We start from the raw sequence: 14,815 nt of genomic DNA, 5'->3' as shown, positions 1-14,815 counted from the left end.
CTTGGGTATTTATTTATGTGCTACTACATGGTAGCATGTGTGGGTTTATTGACCAGTCACCTTCACCCAAAAAGATCACGTTCTCGTGACGCCTGCGGCAGAAAGGACGTTCCACGTCCGCCGCCAAGATCTGTGAGTAGTGGCACTGGCTAACACTCCCAGGGTTCTACTACAAAACATAAATACCCAAGAAAGTGGATGGGGAAACGGCGCCGTGGTAGGTCAATTGGTAGAACATTGATCGCGAGATGCGAAGGTTGTGGGTTCGGTCCCCACCTGCGGCAAGTTGTTTTTTCATCCTCTTTCATTTCCATTAATTTACCGTTTCTTCATTTCATTTATTAAGCACAAGTAATTTCCCCTAGGTTGTCCTAGGTTCCCCTAGGTTGTCAGTGTTTGTTGGCTTCTTATGATAAGTCTCATAACAAAATCGGGCCCCTCGGTTAATCCCCTTCCTTCTCATTTATAACTAACAGTGATGACACATGATCTTCCATTGAAAATGCCAATTTTTGGCCTGCTTTCAGCAGATTTCAAAGCCAATCCACACATTGTGCGAATACCGGGCCAACGCCAGGTGACATAGAGTTCCAGGCACGGGACGGTAGGCAACCGTGTGTGGCGGGAAGGGAGAAGATGGAAGGCGTGTGTGCGCCGTCAGCATGCGGAGAGCACGAGACAACGAACTGAGTGAGTGAAGTAATCGGCAGAGCAAGCCGCGTGCGGTGTGGCGGGACGGAACCCAGACTGCGTGTGCGTGCGTGTGCCGAGGATTTCCCGAAGTAAAGAACGTACTTGACACGTGGGGGCTCATCCGACCGGACCTAACATGGAGGACTAAGAATTGTGTAGCGTCACCCAGCCAGTTACGCAGCCTCTTCTGCCTTCTTCAATCATCCAAAGACTGTTGGCTTCAATCTCCGGGACCACAATGAAAAGGGAGAGACTCGCGACTGACATAGCTCATTGCGCGCACCACGCCGCTCAACGACATGGTTAGGCCTGACGAGACAACCGGCATGGCTAGGCCCAACGAGACAACTGACGCGGCGCTAGCACTCAACATCAAAGGTGCGCCCGTCCCACTGCCGAAATCCAGTGGCTACCAGGACCGACACTCGCCGTAAAAGTTTCTAGAGATGTGCACAGACTACTGCGATATTTTTGAAAAGTTTACTCATACTGTTGGCCTGTCGGCCGTTACAGGGTGGGTCAAAGCAGCACTTCAACAATTAGTTCAATGCATGGTATTAAAATAATACATATATCACAAAAATAAAACAAGTAAATAGCAGTATTTCCGCAATTAGTACAGTACATGAATAGTGTTTTAATAGGTGAACATAAGTGAACAAAGAAGATACATAAGCGAAATCTTCTACAGATACTCCGATCAATAAGATTATAAATGCAGTGTTAATAAACGAGGCCATACACCCCCCCCCCCTAAAAAAAAAAGAAATAAAAAGAGAAAAAGCATGTATACGTGCGTGCATCTTTCAATGTTGCTTTAAGTTTTTCTCAAATTCTTCCGCACTGATGCTTTCTCGCGTGGACACCGATAATTCATTTTATTCTCTAATGGTTCTTGGGAAGAAGGAAAATGCATAAGCGTTAATGTGTATCTGAGGTATTTGAAAAGTATTATACAGTAAACTCTCAGTTGTACGAACGTCGGTTTATCGAATATTTCAGAATAACGAACTTTTTAAAAATCCCCGGCAGTTTTCTTATAGATTCTATGCAAAAATTTTTCACTTAAACGAATTTCGGAACAGTCGATATTTCAGTTTAACGAACTCGCTCAGAGGACCAAGGCTTATATTTAATGCAGTTTCACGCCCTGCACTGCAGGCACAACCGATGCCTGCTCTCATGAAACCGCCGCTCCAGTGGCAATGTAACATCGCTGGCGCTACAGCACTCCTGGGGCAAAGCAGCGGCATGGAAAACAAGCGGCAACGAGGCATGGCCTCCGAGATCGCCGGCACAAGATGAGCAAGCATGTGATCTCGGAGGCCATGAACAAAGTAACATTGCTGGCACTTACAACGCCGCCAGAGCAAAGCGGCCATCTGTCACACCACAAACCACGTGGTGTGTGTTCTTCATTCTATGGTGGCATCATAGAGAAAGTAATTGGTGGCATGGTCGTCGTCTCTTTCTTTCCAGTCTCGTCGGTTCCGCGTGTGCACACAAAGGCAGCATTATAACACTATGAATGCCATGTTTTTTGCTCCATGAATTGCACTTCAAACTTCTGACTCTGTATGCCATGTCTTATGTTGGTCTAGTGAATATTCAGTTTAGTGAACTTTCAGTTAAGTGAACTAGTTCCTTCGGTCCCTTGAAGTTCACTCAAGTGAGAGTTCACTGTATTTACTTTTCCGTAGTGTTCTACCTTGCCGTGCTATCAAAGACTGTTCGCTATTGATGTTGAATGTGTTTTTAGTGAGAAGAAAAAACAACTTTAACCTAGCTATGCACCTGCGTTCCGCGAGGGAAGGCAAGTTCAGCAAACCGAGCATTTCGGAGACTGAATCTGGGCGAGAATAGCGCGATAGAATAAACCTTGCTGCTCGGCGTTGAACTCTTTCCAGTCTCTCAATTAACCCTGACTGATAAGGGTCCCAGATTATGCTGGCATATTCTAACGTGGGTCGAACGTACGTTAAATAAGCTGTTAGTTTTACTGACTGTGAGGCTAACTGCAATTTCCGTCGCAAGAACCAAAGCTTCTTTTCCGCAGTTTGGCATACTTTTGTAACGTGGTTCGACCAGCTTAAGTTCACGGATATATGTATGCCTAAGTATTTCAGCACGTCAACCGTGGAAAGCGCCGAAGAATTCACTGTGTAATTAAAATCAAAAATATTATTTATTTTATTCGTTACGCACAATACAACAGTTTTACTCTCATTTATTTTCATTTTCCATTTGTCACACTATTTTTCTATAGCCCTAAGAGCGTTACTGAGTAATTTCTGATCTTCTGTGTAATTGATGTCTTTGTATAGTAAGCAATCATCGGCGAAAAGTCGCACCGTGATACCTTCGTCAATTGCAGAGGAAATGCCATTAATATATACTAAATATAGTACAGGACCTAACACAGACCCCTGTGGGACACCAGACGTTACATTCAACGGCTTTGACTTAATGTGTTCCACTTCTACGTATTGGGTTCTGCCCCGGAGGTACGCGGTTATCCATTTTACTATTTTCGCATTTATTCCCATATTAGTCAGTTTCACAATCAATTCTGCATGTACCACTCTGTCGAATGCTTTCGACAGATCAAGACAGATGGCATCTATCTGTTTCTTATTGTTTAATTGCGGGGATTCCCCCTGAGCACCATTTGCAGTTGCTTCCAGCAGCGTTGGAGAGGTCAGCCAAACAATGGTGGCCCTTCTCAGGTGCGCACCCCGACTGGCAGTCCTTCACGTCTGAATTTACGGCAGAGTTTGCCTCCACTGACTACAAGCTTAAAATAAAAGCAGAGCCAGATCAGCGCACTCAGCATCCAGCAGAAAACTTCAAGCAGTTCATTCACGTCTTTCCCGAATACTATGACCGTATAGCGGAGCCTGTTTCAGATGCCAAAAAGATGGAACGCGTGCGGAGACAAATGCATCCAGCATTCGACGACCTAAAAGCCAGCGTGAGCTTCGCAAACCTACAAGAAATGGCGAAGGCGGTCGGCCCTATCATGGAACGCGCATGGCATCGCCTGCGCTACGCGCCACCGCCACGTGTTGCACAAGCAGCAGCTGATTTGGCCTTCGTCCTCGTTGTGAGTTTGCAAAAAGCCGTGAAGACTTGCATGACAATGAGCGTTCGGGCAGGCTGCACACGCCAGTGACTGATGAATGCAATGGGACAAATGTCTGAAGAAGTGTGGGGACTATGTGGAAAAATAGTGTAAGGTATGAGAATAGCACGTACATTTGTAATTACCTGCATTTACCTTATTTTGGGTAATAAAAAATAGGGGCAAAGACTTTCTGATTCACCTTTGCATGTACCGCTGTTTGAAGAAACTGTGACGCCGAACTAGAGTGCTGGGAATGTACCCCTTGGTCTGCGCTGGTCTTCAACGAACGTCTTCGATTCCAACTTGGGTGTCTGGGTATGTGCCGTACGTGTGTGCCATTCTTGAACAAAAGCATTAGATGCCAATTTGAATTGCACGGTATGTGCCCTTGGGAATGTGCTCCTCTACAATGATGAAAAAGTTCCCTTAAATTTCTCCAATGCTGAGCTGGATTGAACCCATGTCACAAGGGTTCCTCAAGAATGGCAACCCGATGCTTTAGCAGCTTGCACCACAAATGAACTAGGTATGTGCTGCTTTTCAAGGAACGCCTTTCATGCGAATGCTTCAGTGAGCTGCACCATGAACACACCGAGTATGTGCCGCTCTTCAACGAACCTCTTGTCAATCTGAGTCACCGAGCATGTGCCACTGAGTGTGGGGAGGGAATAATGCTCAATGTTTGCAGGTACCAGTCTCGGAGGCCGCCCGCAGACTTCTCAGCAGTGCCATCAGATGGCGCAAAGCAGGAGAGAGGAACCCAGTTGCCACACGACGTGTTTCTCAGCGTTCGCATGCACCGGCACGCCACGCATTTAGGAAGCCATACGAAGGTGACTGTGCTAGATGGAGTGGAGTGTTCTTAGGGAACTGCCATAGAGGAGTACATGCCTCCTACGTATAACTCACTTCGACAGTGGCAATATGCTGTGTCACTACATTAATTCAATGCTAATTCATCCCCATCGATAGTCATTGTGGCATGGGTTATGCCACAATTTTTTTTTTCCAAGGCGACGTTATAACCGTTTGAGAAAAATAAAATAATTTATACATATTTGGGTTCAACTGTACTTTCAATTACCTTTTGAGAGCGTTTGATTTTTTAAATGCAGAAAGTTTCGTGCTAAATATTTAAATTTTGTGCGCTAAGCACACCACTTGCTTGCAGCACCCTTCTGGTGGCGTCATCACAAAAGTGATCATAGGCCTCCCATTGCACTTGCTGTGTGGATGACACACTGCCCCATTCCAGTACACTCCACTAACTCCTCTGTGTGAACTGCCTCTGAGGCATATCCCCTGCCCGCTCCTCTGCCTGCTCTGATTACTCGCATTAGGTGTAGTTGTGGATATCTGTAGTGTTACAGCAAACAGCTGTAGATGCTGCATTTGGCACCAACCCTTTCTGTCGCATCCTCTTCCTCCCTACCATGTTTAGAAAATGCTGCTAGTTGGCACCATACTCACATGTCATGGTTGTCGTCTCACGGCTAATTAATAAATATGGACAATATGGGTAGTTTATGACATGGATAATGCCATAAAAAATTATAGGATGTGGCAATGAAATGATAATACTAATATCAGTGCACAGTTAGACTTCCATAAAACCAAATTGGTAAAGTCGAGAATTAGCTTCATTATATCAAAATTTCGTTATACTGACATTCAACGTTTTATGCAAATCAGTACAGCTGCCAATAGATTTTACTTACACGGAAGAGGCCACAAGGTTATCCAAATTATCGGGCAATAGAAAAAGCAACTTGTTGAATTTGAAAGTCGGCAACAAAAGATACAGTTTCATGCCGTGTCAATGATATCTTCACATTGGTGGTAGAAAAGCAAAGCCAGCTACACTTTTGCATCCACACCACCCCTGTGGCTGATAGTGTCACCCGCAGTGGGACAACACTATTGTAAAAGAGCCGGGATCAGGGAGCGAATGCTTTGTCTGCCTCTCACTCCAACAAGTCTCTGAAACTTGAGATTACGTAACCTCCAGCACTAAATGCACAGGGGGGACAACAGACACAATGCCACGCCATCTCTTTGCATGTGAGAGCTGCTTATGCACCCGGCCATGTTCGACAGCTGGGTGCAGATGCGCTATAAAGGAGAGCTGCATCCACCCGCCTTTGTATTACGACCGTGAGCGAGCTCCCCTCCCTCCTTTCCACTCATGCCATGTGGGCAGGCATCAGGCCACCTCCTCCTCACATCACCCTTGCACGCTCTCACTCGCACCTACAGCACAGGGTGCACTGGACGCAACAGCATCTCATCGCACTTGCGGACTTTATACACCGAACAGCATGCTGCTGCACATCAGCGCTCAGAACGCAATTCAAGATATGTGTTCGCAACAAGCTGCTTATCATTCAACCGTTTCACCATCTTCGTCCACGGAAATTTCCATTTATTGTCTCCGTATTCCTTTGAGAAGGCAGTAAAAATTTTTTTATATTGAAATCATGTATAAATACACTTCGCTATATTGAGGTTCTAAATGCATGGTGTTCTATGTACAAAAAGTTATAAAAATTGAAATACTTCTTTATATCGAGGCTTTCACTATATTGAAGTGTGTTATATCAAAGTTCGTTATATCGAGCTTTAACTGTACATATGACAAAACGAAACACAATTGCATCATGTTGCAGCACTGCAGCTGCTGCCAGAAAGTTGTGCAAACTCCACAGCATCCATGATAAAAACGACATACAGAGTGAAGGACAAGGACAGCGAGAGACAACATACACTGCGTTGTCGCGATGTCGTCTCTCGCAGTCCTTGTCCTTCGCGCTGTACGTCGTTTTTATCATGAATTACCGACTAGCCCAAGTAACCACCCTAGTCCAGAGAATCCTTTCCCACTGACACATGCTTTGGTCAATGAGTGAGTGTTTTATTGCCCAAGAAATGAGAAAGCCACTCACAGGCAGCTGAACAAAAAGCAGCTCCACCAGGGACAGCAGGCAGTGCTGGCTTGCAGTGCACTTGGTTGCAATCAGGCACAGCTGGTCAGCTGCACACTGACGTATGGACCTGCACAGCACACATCTGCACTGCAGTGGTGCCTGCTTATGCACTTTGCTACACTGGCACCATTTCGAGGTGGACCACTACTAGGGTTCAGTGTTGCTGTACTATTTCTATTATTTTCCACAAATTGGTCAGATCTTTTCATAGTTTTTATTTCATCTAGAAGACTTTAGTTTATTGTAAATACATTGTTCCAGAGGAACCTTCAGCAGCTATTTTGGGCGAATACAGGTAAATCACAGCGCATTGTAAACAAGGGATGACAGAAAAAGACACAAAGACAAGCACCCTGTGTGTCTGCTGTTGTTTCTTGCCTACGGTGCGCCGTGATTTACCTATTAGGGCGGAAGCCTTATATGCTCCACGAAGCAAAATATCTGGCGTCTGTCTGGCTTCTCATGGTACCAAAACCCATGTGACCAAATGATGACGTCACGTTCCCTGCACTGGACCTGCTGCAGCTCGTACTGCAAAATCCTATGGTGAAGTGAATAAAGGTGAATTAATTAAGGTGGATTAAATTAGATTAAGGTGGATTAAGGCTGGTATAAATTAGAGCCAGGTAAACTAAGGTGGATTAATGTTGGGACAAATCAGAGCAAGGCGGAATTTTAATTTAAGGTGATAACTTAGACAAGCCCTCATGATTTTGCCTTGAAATAATGTAAGGATATTTAAGTGAATGTAAACTTTATTGCTGTGAGAGCAACTAGCCTGAATTTACCTTTTAGTATTTTGGGTGGATAATTTTTTGTGTCTAATTTATGCCTTTTTATTTCAGTGGCATTTGGTTTATAATTTTTTTTTATACTGAAACATGTTGAACTATTTCTGCAGATCCTGCTGCTCATGTTGAAGACTGGGCGACCTGGTGTGGCACACTTGCCGATGGAAAGCACAGTGATTCACACAACACAAAGCCAAAAAAAAAAAAAAACCTTTTCAACACAGTGCGCAATACAGGTGAAAACAAAGACTGTTCATCGTGCGACATGCTTGTGAAGTTATGTTCATGTTGAGAATTGAGACTTTGTGCTTTGATGTTACACTTTATATGTAGCAGGGCGTTGTTTAGCACTCCGTTGACTTGATTTTGAGACTTTTTCACCCGCTCTTTTTTCCCCCATCGAACTCGTGCTCATTTTTTAGGTTTGTGTGACCATAAATTTTTTGGATCGAAGCAAAGTCAAAGCGCATAGTAATTAGGGGAAAATAATTTCCAAGTGAATAGTTCAAATTGTTGTGGGACTTGCAAAAACCTTGGCACAAGAACCAAATGTAGGCGAATCGTTCTTTACTTACAAAAAAGGAAAGAGGTTCATCTCACAGTGTTGTGCTCCAGTCTACCTTAAAATTTGGTGATGACTGAGGCCATGGGAGCATATTGCAACCTTCACTGCATGGTGCGGGCAGTGTATCCCGTGTTGTTTATTCATCTTCTCTAAGAGTGCAGATGAACTTGGTAGGCACGCTTGCACAGTCCTCAGTCTAGCTTGTGCGCATGACATGGGGCCCATTCGGGCACAGTCGTGCGGGCCATGGCCATTTCTCCGGGTGTCGGCCACCATAGTTGTGGCTTAGTGCCACGTTGATGCAGATCTATTCACAGAGTCAATACAGCTCTAGCAAAGGTGTACGGCAACTATGAATAATTTGTTTGATTAACATGCGAACAATATTTGAAAATATCAGAAATTCGCACAAGCCTAGCATATTTTCTTTTTCCTGTGCATCAATCTGTGATGGAACTTGACAGCCATATGTAACAAGTGTTTTGTATAGGAATACCACCCATGTTTTGTTTTTTTCTTGTATTGTACACTGTTTGAAAAGTTTCTTTTCTTTCTTTTATTAGCTTAGACAACTTCCTTGAAAGGGGGATATTGTGTAGACTAAAGTTGCACGTTGCACTTGTTGGTATATCGTGATGGAGGCACAAGGCGCAGCGCATCAGAAACAGGACAAAAGAAAAACACAGACAACATGCACGTTTGGTGCTAACTTTCAACAACGTGTATTTATTGCGGGGATCACAATGTACATATATAACCTTCTCCCACACGCATTAGAACACGTGCTCCGAGCAACCTGATAGTGTCTCTCATGGCAGAATGGGAAATCTGTGTTAAAGAATCATGCTAACTGCATAAATTCCACCTCTTCTAGTGATAATGAGATGGATGGTCTGCTGATACAAGACCCACTGAAGGTGGTGATGTGATATGCTTCAATGGTGAGCCTGGTCATCTCGTTAAGGCTTTTTCCTAGGATCACTGTGTCTTTAAAGAGAGGCCGGCAGGGGCATCTTGCAATGATGTGCAAGAAAACCATTGACCTGCTCTTTGTTTAGATTGCTATTATGCTCTCTTAGCCTATCATTAAAGGGACACTAAAGAGAAGAATGATTTTTTCTGCATAAGTAAATTACTTTTCAACGACACTGAAAACACCACTCTTACCACAATAAGACGTTTGGTAAGCCAGGAAAGGCGCCAGAACGAAAGATGGGTGGTGACGCCTTCTTGAAGTTTCCACACCTGGTTGCTGTGATGTCATGGATTTTGATGGTATCGTCTAGGGCCTGCTTAATTATAAAGCGATACAGATTGACTACATTGTGCTCTAAAGGTACCAGATATTAAACATAGCAAGTTCCGGCAAGCTTTACTCAGCTAATGCGGCCCAAATGCGAAAACATACTTTGGAATCCCTGACGTCACAATAACTTACCGGCGTCTGGGTTTCGGTGCAAAATTCAAATACTGATACTTGGACCTTCACTTTCTCATCTAATAATCGAAGCGAAAGGGCTGGCTGCTGTGCTGGAAGGGCCGAGAGGCATCGCCGAACGCTTGAGGGCGACAGCGGAAATATCAGGCGACGTTTCTAGGAGTGCAAGAATAACAGATGGGACGATTTTCAAGCGTTCTCCAATGATTAGCTTTCAGTGCGGTCCAAGATGCAGCATGGGCTTTCGGTGGCACCGGTTGGAACTGGGTCGAGAAAGATGCTGGCGGAGGCCTGTGCACTGCCTGGGCATAGGTGAAAGGCATGGCGACAGGCTGCACCGCCAGCGCAGAGTCAAGATTCGCGGCTGCAGGTGGCTGATGGTGTGCGGAAGGGACAACTTGAGCGACCTCTTCGGAAATGAGGGTGCGTGGCGTGTTTGGAAGATGGGAGGTAGGCTCCTGAGTGAAGGGGACTAAGGAAAGTTGGCGGGCAACTTCCTTATGCACGAAGTCTTTGACCTGCTGGAAGAATGAGGATAGGTCGGACATGCTGTCAAGGCTCGACAACGAGTCGTCGCTTCCCGTAGCACGCCGAGTTGAAGTGCGGTGCTTCCTTAACTCATCATAACTTTGGCATAGGCTGACGACTTCGGAAACGGTGCGCAGATTCCTGGCTAGGAGCATGTGGAATGAGCCGTCATCAATGCCTTTCAAATTATGGTGAATTCGCTCAGCTTCGGGCATGGTGGCGTTGACCCGTTTACAAAGGTCCACGACGTCTTCAATGTAGCTCGTGAACGTTTCTGCCATCTGCTGTGCTAGGCCGCGCTAGCGTCGTTCAGCGCGCAGCTTGCGAACAGCGGGTCGGCCGAACACTTCCGTAAAGGTTGTCTTGAAAACTGACCATGTGGGTACATCACTTTCGTGGTTGTGAAAGCAGAGTTGGGCAACACCAGCCTGATAAAAGATGACATGGGTTAACTTCGATGAGGCATCCCACTTGTTGTGTGTGCTCACTCGTTCGTATGACGCGAACCAGTCTTCTACGTCTTTGTCGTCTGCACCGCTGAAGATCTTGGGGTCCCGTTGCCATGGAACGCCGGTGTAGGCGATGGACTGTGGTGTCGACACTGTTTGGGATGAGCTGTCGGTCATGGCGGGCGGTAGCGTTCTTGATCACAGCTCCAGGGTTTCAAGCAACGGGTTTGAATCCCAGCACCTCCACCAATTGAGAAGAGGTTTATTTGTGGCTCCTTATGCAGAAGCACAGCGACAGGGAACGGCGAGACAGCCCGAAGCACTGTCCAAAAGACACCAGCAATCAACACCGCGAGCCGAGCCACGCGCTGGCGATGTGGGTGTGCCCCGAGATGCGTCTTCTTCTTCACAAAACTATTATCTTGAAATGACTGCCGGCAGGGTTCTCAAACAATGCTTTATTAGTCCAAATTAATTTATTGTTTCGCTTTAGCGTCCATTTAAGGCATCGTCTGGTCTGGCCAGTGTAGCAAGCTCCGCAGGTTGTAGGTATCTGGTAGACACCTGTTATATACCCTACAAGCTTATTCCAGTGATTCTTTTCGCAGGTTGTCTTCTTTGTACCTACTGCAGTGGTCTTTCTACATAGACTACTTAATTTGTTAGGTGCTGGAAACGCCACAGGGATGTTATCGCGTGGTGCCTTTCTCTTGAGTTGATGCGACAATCCATGCATGTACGGTATGACTGCTACCCCATTCTTCTCTGTATTGGGGCACAACGGTGAGGAAACTTTTAATTGAAGTTGCTTCAGTAATCCCTCAGCTGCCGATACGATGATGTGGCTAAGGTATCCAGAGTCACGAAGGCGTTTCACTTGTTCTGTGAAGCTTACATTGATACATACATTGATGCTGGCACGATTTCTTTAGAGCATTGATTAAGAACATCTTTACGATGCCTCTCTTGACCAGCTTAAAGTGGAACGAAATGAGAGAAATGGTTTGCTAGCGCGCAGATGATAACACCAGCATATTTGATGGTCATTTACAATGATCTGTAGGTCTAAAAACCGTATGCTACCGTCACTTGGTAACTCAAAGGTAATCTCGAGCGGCCCAAGAGGCTTTTGTACAGTGCATAGTACACTGTCACATTCCTGCTCAAGATATTGGTACATGTACTTACAATCAAGGATGACGTGAGGTTTTGATGTTGGCGTTGTGAGGTTTCAAAATGAAGCAGGAATTTCTGTGGCTAACTTTTTAGAACCTTTAGGTTTTTATTTGCCGTCTACCTTTGTCACTTGGAATGGCGTACCGCACCTGCAGAAAAACGAAAGGTGCATCGGTTCTTACCTTACCCAGTCTTAAGTAATCTATATCTAGGCGTGTTCGACAGATGCTTATAAATGAAAGTTTGAAAGATTCAAATTTTCTTACAGTATTTCGATATGTTATATTTCCTGCTCGTCCTTGATTGAAAGTACCAATATCTTGAGCAGGAATGTGACAGTGTACTATACGTTGTACGAGAGTGTCTTAGGCTGCTCGAGATTACCTTTGAGTTACCTAGTGACGGCGCCATACGGTTTTTTGACCTACAGGTTATTGTGAATGACCATCAAATATGCTGGAGCTTGCTACATCGACAAGACTGGACGATGCCTTAATGATAGGCTAAGAGAGCATAACAGCAATCTAAACAAAGAGCAGGTCGATGGTTTTCTTGCACAGCACTGCAAAAGATACCCCTGCTGGCCTCTATTGAAAAATACTGTGATCCTAGGAAAAAGGCTTAACGAGATGACCAGGCTCATCATTGAAGCATATTACAACGCCACCTTCAGTGGGTCTTCAATCAGCAAACCATCCATCTCATTATCACGAAAAGAGGTGGAATTTACGCGCATGATTCTTTAACACACATTGCCCATTCTGCCATGAGAGACGCTGTCAGGTTGCTTGGAGCCTTGTGTTCTAATGCATGCGGGAGAAGGGTATGTATGTACGCTGTGATCCTGCAATAAATACTCATTGTTGAAGCTTGGCGCCAAATGTGTGCATCGTCTGTGTTCTTTTGTCCTGTTTCTGATGTGCTAAGCCTTTTGCCTCCATCGGGATATTGTGATGGATAGACCAGAAGAGTAGTATCTTTTCAGGCTGTGACTTGTATGTCGCAAGTTAGAACTCTGTGGCACTGTGAACTTGTGGAGAAGATGAAAGAAATTGAGGAAGGCAAGTCTAGGGTAGGTGGCACTGACGCAATAATGAACTCAAGAAAAAAAGAAAGAAGAGGCAAGATTGTGGGGGGGGGGGGCAGGACCAGTGCACCGTGCTGGTAGTAGAGCTCCTTCTACCATGGCCATGGACCCGCACTTGGTGCAGTTGCTGCTGAGGGGGCTTGGACAAAGCCTACCAGAAGCACTAGCCACAGGGCCTATCTTGTCTCTGGGTTGAGGTCTACCAGAGGTAGTGCCGGCCTCTGAGGCTGGCAAGATAAATGTGGGCAAGGTCTGCACGTGGTATCGCAGCCGTGTGCCAAGCAGTAAGAAGCATGCTACTGCTGCCCTTCAAACATCATGTTGGAAATTGTAAGCCGTTTCCAGTTTCAGAACATTGTGTGCTGCGGATGTTTTGTTTTTACTTTGGTCTTATCCTCGACGTTTACATGCTGCGTTAAGCTTTTTTTATATCATTTTATTACCTTTAATACTCCACAGGGGTGTTTAACATGTATACACAAGAAAAGGCAGGTGTTAGGTTGAAATACAAGTCTGAACGGTTTCCAGAAATTCTGAACGACATGTGATGGCAGTGACATTGAAGGGTAGGTTGTTTCAGTCTTTGGCATTCCAAGGAAAAAATGAAGCTTGAAAAGTGACAGTTCGTGTTTGGGGACGAGAAACTTGAGTTCATGGCTGGTGCGATGTGAAATGTGTGAAGATGATGGTGTGATGTAAGGTGGGCGGCTTAGCGAGCTGTAAAAAGATCTGTGATAAAGAGATTAAATGTGTTATACTCATCTCGTTCTTTCCTAACTTGTGCGAGATTGTTTGTTGAGGTGCACACCTCAAGTATTCTTTCTCTTCTATCGAGCAAGTGTGACCAATGTTTCAATCATTACACAACCTCTGTGTGTGTATCTGCCTCTTGTTTTGTGTAGCATGAATCATGTGCTTTGTATCAACAAGTATTTTGGTCTTCAAAACTGTATGTGAATCCAACACATAAATTGACAAAGCTTTAGATAATCAATCTAGCAAAGGCACTGCACTATTTCTTCATGTGATAGTCAAACAAAAATAGAATAAGACTTTATAACATGACAAGGATACAGCGCTCCTGAAAAAATTCGCAAAACGGCGACAAGGATATTCCACCGTGCATTACTACTATAGTAATTTATACCACATATATCTTATAACTTGCCTACCACAGTGCCCACAGTGGCCACAGTGTGAAGACTGCGAGGAACCAGGCCAGGGCTCTTTACACCATCACCAATGCCCTTTCTGCTTCTCACTTTCCTTGAAGCACGAATTAATACAAAAGAAATACTTGTGTGGCAGGCTGACGCATGACGTTGACCTTACACAGCTCCTTGCATCAGAGTGCATTTAGGTTAGCAACTATGCGCTAGCGCACCTTTCACTCATCCTTCCCTGTAAAAACTAATTTCTGCAAAACATAACAAGAAAACTACTTAGATTTCACAGATACATTTCCATGAAACATGGTCTGCGGTGGTTCCCTTTCCTAGTCACCCTGGGAAGTCCGAACTTGTTCACTTTGCTAGCAATTCTCGCTTATTTGTTATCATTTGCTTGGCACTCAGTCGCATTCTGCATAGGAGATGGAAAGAGAGCATTTTTGCACCACAACGTATAACAATACGGACACGTTTACTTGTTTATCTTTCCCCGGTGACCACTTTTCACTGGCCAACAAATGTTAACGCTCAGTGCAGGACGTGCCTGCATGTATCGGAAGTTTCTGGAATGTTATTGATGGTTCTATGTGTTATGTTGTCACAGAAGCTTCTGTAATCTGATTGTGTGAACGATGCGAATCGTGTGATAGTTTCCGGAAGCCACAGAGGCACCAGCAATTGCTCTAGAAGCTTCGTTGACTCATGTATAAAAGCCGACGCGCTTGACCTGCAGACCAGATTTTCGTCGATCGCCGACTGTCTTCGCCCCTTTCGTTGAGCTTTGAGTGTAGCCTGTTTTTCTGGGCACAGG

General features: G+C 45.0%; 1 protein-coding gene across 8 annotated transcripts in view; it reads right to left on the bottom strand.

Moving 5' to 3' along the window:
• faf (ubiquitin carboxyl-terminal hydrolase-like faf) overlaps positions 1-14,815 on the bottom strand; it is a 607,534-nt gene that overhangs the window by 153,808 nt on the left and 438,911 nt on the right. For all 8 annotated transcript variants that reach the window (XM_072286629.1, XM_072286626.1, XM_072286628.1 and 5 more), the window contains one exon: positions 6,760-6,868. In XM_072286629.1, the coding sequence (XP_072142730.1) occupies positions 6,760-6,868 (109 nt within the window). The remainder of the gene's footprint in view (positions 1-6,759; positions 6,869-14,815) is intronic.

This window comes from Dermacentor andersoni, chromosome 2 (genome assembly GCF_023375885.2).
Source record: "Dermacentor andersoni chromosome 2, qqDerAnde1_hic_scaffold, whole genome shotgun sequence".
Taxonomy (NCBI): domain Eukaryota; kingdom Metazoa; phylum Arthropoda; class Arachnida; order Ixodida; family Ixodidae; genus Dermacentor; species Dermacentor andersoni.
Note: the sequence above shows the minus strand (reverse complement) of the source record. Positions and strands in the feature narration are given on the sequence as shown.